Source organism: Leptinotarsa decemlineata, unplaced genomic scaffold (assembly GCF_025532065.1).
Source record: "Leptinotarsa decemlineata unplaced genomic scaffold, Ldec_3_MD MMD2_tig00001064_RagTag_RagTag, whole genome shotgun sequence".
Taxonomy (NCBI): domain Eukaryota; kingdom Metazoa; phylum Arthropoda; class Insecta; order Coleoptera; family Chrysomelidae; genus Leptinotarsa; species Leptinotarsa decemlineata.
In genome coordinates, this window is record NW_027412558.1 from 4,415,005 (window position 1) to 4,422,500 (window position 7,496).

At 36.1% G+C, this 7,496-nt stretch overlaps 1 protein-coding gene across 1 annotated transcript in view; it reads left to right on the forward strand.

The window, feature by feature from the left end:
* Positions 1–650: 650 nt before the first annotated feature.
* LOC111517174 (Y+L amino acid transporter 2) overlaps positions 651–7,496 on the forward strand; it is a 38,272-nt gene continuing 31,426 nt past the window's right edge. Inside the window, exon 1 of the mRNA XM_023173245.2 lies at positions 651–938. Within this exon, the coding sequence (XP_023029013.1) occupies positions 741–938 (198 nt within the window). The 5' untranslated portion in view covers positions 651–740. The remainder of the gene's footprint in view (positions 939–7,496) is intronic.

Consider the following 7,496-nt stretch of genomic DNA (forward strand, 5'->3'; position numbering starts at 1 on the left):
ACCGAAGCAGCAATTCCAGGTTGAATAGCAATACTAATTCTTTTTACCAGAAAAGAGATTATATAACCGGGAGAGAACGTGGCACTTTTGTCCCGTATACAGGAGACGAAAAACGAACTTTTCATCCCGCAGTGAGAAAAAAAAGGTTTTGACTTTCTGCTTCTCCATCTTAAACGTAGTTTGTTTGAAAAACCATTTTTTTTCGAAAAGCCGTTTGGTTATTTTTTTCGAATATTCTGAATTTTATTATTCTGCGAAGTTAACCTATGTAGTCGTGAATAAAACCCAATCACGCCAATATTTTATTGTCAAATTTCAATAATTCATTTTGATTCATACGCTGACTTATATGCTGCCTCTCTAGAGTACCTTTTGAAAATTGGCCTTTTTTTTAATTGTTATATCCTGTAGAGGGGTATTGCAAAGTTGCATTAACATATTCTTGGGGTGCTATAACAGATATTTCATATATAGATATTTCTTTCCGATATTCAAACCTTTTAAACTACCCCTCTGGAAACCCGTCAACAAGCTACCGCTAACTCAATCTCGTCGTTCTGAACGAAGTAAAAACCAACATTCTCACCCCAAACGTCTCATCTACAAGCCCGAAACTCCCACATAACACTCTGTCCCTTCTTTCGCCGACCTCAACGCTCAACTCACGGGGTGGCACGCAGATAGCGCCAACTCCGTTTTCCAACGTGCTCGCCGCACAGTCGTGCAGATCAACGCGAACCATGGACGAGGACGACTCCAAGAAGGGCGATGAGGAAATCACCCTCAAGCCCAAAATGACCCTGATGAACGGGATCACCGTCATCGTGGGCAGCATCATTGGATCGGGGATTTTTGTGTCGCCTTCGGGAGTGCTCAAGAATACCGGGAGTGTGAACATGTCTTTGATTGTGTGGACGATATCGGGGGTGTTTTCAATGGTGAGTGAGAATTGCATCATTCTTGTAGGGGAATTAGGTTTTCCAGCAGAGATTTCAATGATTCACGAACAGTCTTGTTCGTCTGAGCTCAAGAATTAGTTGTTTTCTAGAGTTGAATTTGAGGTGGCTCTTTTTTGGATGGAAATCGAACGTGAAAATGAAATTAGCAATTCTCCTGGAAAGTAAAAACAGAACTGAAATCGAAAACAATCAGTTGGACTATGAACCAAAACTTTGCATTTCTATATTTTTGGGAAGTTTCCCTTTTTGAATAGATGCACGTTCGACAGATTTCTAAAACGAAGAAACTGTAATAATTGTATACATACAACTTTTTGTACAGTTATTTATCAGATAGTGAAAACAGTTTTGAACTTTATTGTGTACTGAGTGTTCCCAGAACTGTGACCTATGGTGTTCATCAAGGCACTGTGCTGGGGCCACTTCTTTCCACTATCTACATGAATAGTCTGTTTTATTCAGATACCATCAAGAAACTTCAGACAATCCTGTTCAGATTCAGCTTTCTGAGGAAATACCTCCCCATTGAAGAATTAAAAAATCTTTATTATGCGCTGGTTGAAAGTCATTTGAAATATGGCATTGTAGCCTGGGGAGCTGCTCTACGTACCCATCTCAACCCGTTGGAAATCCTGCAAAGGAAAATACTTTAAATTATAATGTTCAGAAACAATCGCTATTCCTCGGACGAACTATACAAGGAATGTGAAATAATGGACCTTAGACAGCTTCATTTTTACAACGTGCTCGTCAAATACAATTCCAACAAAAATCAAATAAAACCAGTTACCATACAAGAAATTACAAGAAAATACCGTATCCTATCATACTGAAAAAGTCAATTTCACAAAGAGCATTTTCATACACATCAACCAAATTCTACAATATTATTTCTGATGAAATTGAAAACAGTAACCGCACTTCAATTTTCAAGAAGAATTTGAAATAGTTTATATTCGAAAAACAAAGACAATATGTGATAAATATATTAGAATAAAACGTATACCAACCAATTATGCTATATTACCCTAGTCACATTATATAAATTTCATACAAAGCTTATTATTCTTTTTACATTATATCAACATATATTGGTTTATGTCCTTGTTTTATTTCTTTTTATATTATTTGTCTTGTGCCGTATTCTAGAAATTATACTCATTGTTACCATAAACAGGCACCCTGTATTAAGTTTACACGAATCTTATTATTATTATTATTGTTTTATTTATATTTTCTGTCAACTTATACCGTCATGTCTTTTCAAATAATTTTTTGTTTGTTTTTATGTTACATTTTATTTGTCTTGTAGCATATTCTATAAATTATACTCCTTGTTACACAATAACGAAACAAGTGCAATAGCGCTTATCGTTCAAGTCTTTATTCCCACCACTGGTCAAGCTATCAGTTTCGTCGATGATACTGTCATTTTGTACACTTCTTCAACTTGGCAAAATATGAAGCAAACCGTTGAAGATGATTTTCCTAAAATTTCAGAATGTTTCCAATTCAGTAAATTAGTTGTTGATTACCAAAAAACTTGGTACTTATCATCTACGTCTTATATTAGCGGATTACCGAACTTAGGTATTCTTAGAGTAGGCTTGAATGAACAAATTCCTTCAACAACATCGGTGAAATACCTTGGTGTCGCGATAGATCGATATATAGAGTGGAATATACATATGCAACAACTTCTAAAGAAATTAAGAGGGTTTTTTCGGAAATTTAGATGTCTCAAACAATTTATGGACATTATACAATTTAAAATGATTCATTTCTCCCTAGTAAAATCACATCTTACATATGGAATTTGGAGGGGAGGGGTTTTAGTGATTGTTTTACAGTAAACGCAAAAGTGGTTTAAAAATGGATTCTAAAACTAATATTTGCCAAGACACTGACTTGGCAAATTTATAAATTATTTAAAAAAAGCTCAAATCCTGGACATCAAACAACTTTTCTGTATGAAAATATTATTACTCATTGAAAATTAAAAAATTATATTACAAGTTCATGAGCATGCTCATAATACACGAAAGAATGATTTTATATTTTTAGCCCGATATGACACAACGATTGGACAACGAAGTGTCAATTACTTGGCACTAAGAATATATAACCAAATATCTCATGAGATTCAGAATATTAAAAAATTTAGAAAATTCAAAAATTCTTTAACTGAGTGGATTCTCACGACGGAACGCAATATTTTCAGTAATATGATAATTTCTAGGTGAGTATTTGGAAAAACATGGGTACCTCCTGATTATGTTATTTACCTCCTGATTATGTCATTTACAGAAGTGTGAAATTTATTCTACATGTCACTTATCAAAAAACCCAAATATGACTTTACCTGGATGTGTCATTATATCACGTACACGCAGTTCGAACTGCTTCTGTGACTATTCTGTTTATTTCTTTTTACATGTGTTACATTGTTTTGTGAGATTTTATTTTATTATGCAACAGACTGTTGGAAGTCACAACATTGTGGAAATGTCCTCTGACTTTACACCTCCAACTGTCAAGTACAAACTGTCTTATAAGAGCAGATAGTTGTTGGTTCACAGATGGATAAAACACACCTTCCGGTTTTGGTGCAGGTGTTTTCAGTCGCAGACCCAGAACAGAGATATCCACCTGCCTAGGAACCCATGCGACTGAATTTCAAGCGGAAATTTACGTTATTGAATTGTGTGCGGGGAGATTGGAAGAATCCACCCTCATACACAAGTCAATAAAACTATTCTCGAACAGTCAAGCGACGTTGAAAGCTCTTGGTCCCTACCGAGCAACGTCTAAATTGGTAGCGAATTGCCAACAACGACTCTCCTCAATGGGAAGACTTAGATTGTCTCTGGTCTGGATTCCTGGCCATACTGGCATGGAATGAGGCTGCTGATTCCCTTGCAAAGGAGGGTGCTGCACCAGAACCTGTCATCGGCATCGCTTTAGGCTTTGTCAAATAAAGATTGAACACCTGGATGGCAAAAATATTTATGGACTTCTGGAGCAGAATCTTCCAGGATTGGCTCACTCCAAGGCGTTTATTCACCCTTCGAAGCTTGATACCAAACAATTGTTGGACTATGCAGAGAATCGGACTGTCGGAAGAGAGTATGTGTCGCCTCTGTTTGGAAAATGATGAAACAGCAGAGCACATACTTTGTGCCTGCCCCGCTGGGGACCAAATATCAGGTTTTGAGAGTTCGCCAGAGCTGAACTCTTACCATCTGGCTTGAAAAACCACTCACCATACAAATTAACCGGCTTCGTTAAGAAGCTGGGTATATTTGATTGAGTGTGAATAGGTGTGAGCCACAATAAACCCTTGCGAGTGGCAGTGGAGGGTCGAATGTATCCCACTCACTTTGGAGCTAACCTGTTTTTACCTATTCACCGCATGTGTACAACTATGAAAAATCTTCCAGTTTTGTTGTATTATATCATACACCAATGTTGAATGCATGTAATAAATACTACATTTTTTGATTTTTGACCGACTCAATTATGTACGCCTATGAAACAGCAACTTGAAAATGATTTATTATAGCGCAGCTTAAGAAATATAGTGTAAATACTAGGTGTTTATGAACAAATTGACATTGTTCGAAAACAGTATGGGAATATGCGTTAACTCGCCTGCCCATAACAATAATTATGATTCCAGTTCCATATTACTTCAATGAAACCAAAATTTCATCATGCTCTCCCCAAGTTTAGTATACAATACTTAGACAGGGGAAGCAAGTCACAGCGACATTCAGTGTACTTGCTATGCAAGATTATAGAAAGCTTAGGATCCATGGGGACGTTTGTATTGAAAAGAATACGGTCCCTTTTACCACTTGCATACTTCATTGTTCGAGACACGGCCAACCAGTATTTATCGCAGCAGAATGATGTACAGGATGTCAAATGACAAGCGAAACACATTGGACATAAGCCATTATCTTATGGATAGTGCTGTATTTTCGATTATACCGCCAAATGTTTTGAGACGATTTTTTTTTGAGCTGAGTTGGCTTTCAAATCAATTGATAGTTTCAAATGATAGGTACTATAGAATAATTTTGTAGTACTATATACTATACAATTTATATTTGCGAACTCATATTCACTGATCGAACTTCCACAGTCTCAAAAAATATGAAAATAGTAATGGATCTGCCTGTCAAAAATTACACAGGCCATAAAAAATGTTTTCGAAAACTTTGTTTACTTTACTAGCTGATTTTTATAGATTTTTGTGGTAACGTTTTTCCATCAATTTAATATATTGGTGAAAACTCTCACCCTGCTCCTTACTAACATCTCCCAAATTTTCCGGGAAGTAATCAAGATGACTGTTCAAGAATTGGACTTTCAGGCTCATCAAATATCCTAGTTTCTTAAAATTATTCAACATGTTAGCTACAATGGTACGATATTCTGGTTCTTTTGCATTTCCTAAGAATTTTGTAACAACTTGCTAGAATCATACCCATGCTTCTTATTCATGCATGGGCACTGTGGTTTCAAAGTTCACGTCGAACATCATTTTTCGAATGTCGGGTCCAACAAAGACACCTCCTTTAAGTTTAGCATCTGAAAGGTTTGGAAATTTCTGACAGAGATACTTGAAACAAGGTTCATCTTCAGGCAATGCCATTACAAACTGTTTCATGAGGCCTAACTTTATATGTAGAGGTGGTAAGAGAATGTTTCTACAATCTACAAGGTTTTTGTGAAGAATGTTCTTCCCGCCGGGTTTTAAAGACTTCTTCACAGTCCAGTTCTTTCTGCATCAATGTTGATCCCTTGCTCTACTGTCCCATTCAAACAAAAAACATGGAAATTTGGTAAAACCACCTTCCTGACCAAGAAGCATGCATGTTTCTTTCAAGTCACCACATATCACTCAACCATCCATCCACTATTTCTAGGTTTTCATAGGTCTCTTTCATATGTACAGAATGGCCAACAGGTATAGAGGCATAAGTGTTACTATTGTGTAATAAAATAGCTTTTAAATTAGTTTTCGAAGAATCAATAAACAGCCTCCAGTTAGGCATCCCAAGATGCCTAACCAAGTCGTTAAGCTCAATATGAGTTCACAGTTTAGGCTCTATATTTGCTGTAGCACATTGGAACTCTTCATCACCTTGCTCATCTTTACCTGATAGAACATCAGAAAACATTTCAGTTTGAACAGAATTTCAATTTGCCGGTTCTGGGACCGGCAAATCTACATCGTGCCCTACTGGTCGGATGGCGGAAATTAGGTTAGGGTAGCTTATTACCTTCTTGTTTCTCGAGTTATGGCCAGTAATATCAATACTACAAAAGTGGCAATCATCAGTGTGGTTTCTAGGTTCCCTTCATACCATAGGAACAGCGTACTTGAAAGCTTTTTTCTCCTTTTTTGACCATTTTCTAAGATCTTCAACACAAACATAACATACCTTATGCGGGGCCCAAGATTATCCTGATCACCAAGTTTAATTCCAAAATATGAGAAATAAACCTTTTTCACAAAGTCTGTAATGTTTCTTTCGTGTTTTTTAATAACAAACTCACCACAAATATAACAAAATCTGTCAGCAGAGTTCTTACAACCGCGATTAGACATTTTTTTAATGAGCACGTGTACTGGAAACCAGAAAGTAAGGTTAGGTTGACAGTAAACAAAACATCAACTGTTAACACAACAATATAACTCCCCTTTTTCTGGACTGTAAATGTGTTTCAGCAGTGCTGCCAACTCTTCTACAGCCAGCACAAATTATTTTACAATTTCATTTGTAGTATATAAAAGTTGTTAAATTCTGTAATAAATCAAAAAATTTAATAAATTGATGTGCAAATGTGACAAAATGGTAGGTGATACGGCTTAATGCGTGTCATATTTGGATTCAGCACCAAAAAAAAACAGAATAATAAGTCTTTTGAGTAAAAAAGTTTTTTCATCGTTGGCCCGTGTTATCGAAATATCTTTTAGTAATTTCGAAACTCTCATCGTAGTTAGAAAGTGCGCCAATAAACTGTAGTGCTTGTCTTTTTATGAATGAACATTCAACATTAGGTGATGAAGACGATATTGAAAATTTTCTCACGAATGTACCTCTTTATGAAACTGTTCAAATTATGGGTTCCAGATTGGAAATTGACTCAACTTCAAGTCATCAAGATCCGATGGATGTTACTTCTATAATATATCAGAACTTTCACAATTGTGAATAGACGAAACCTATTTTCAATTTGTAGATGACTTTTATCCCCCTCATCTCCCATCTTAAGTTACATATATTTGGATCATTTCGAAGAATCTTCTGTTGAAACTCAATAGGACGGTTTCAAAGTTGGTGGAGATGTGTTGATGATGCCATTTGGAATAAAAATCATGATTATGTAAATGCTTATTGAAATAATATTAACGAGTAGGAACCGACAATGGAGTTCACAATATGGATGGAACAAGACGTATCCAATGTTGAAGAGGAATTTATGACGTAAGAGAAACACATAGTCACGGCAGAGAGACTTTGT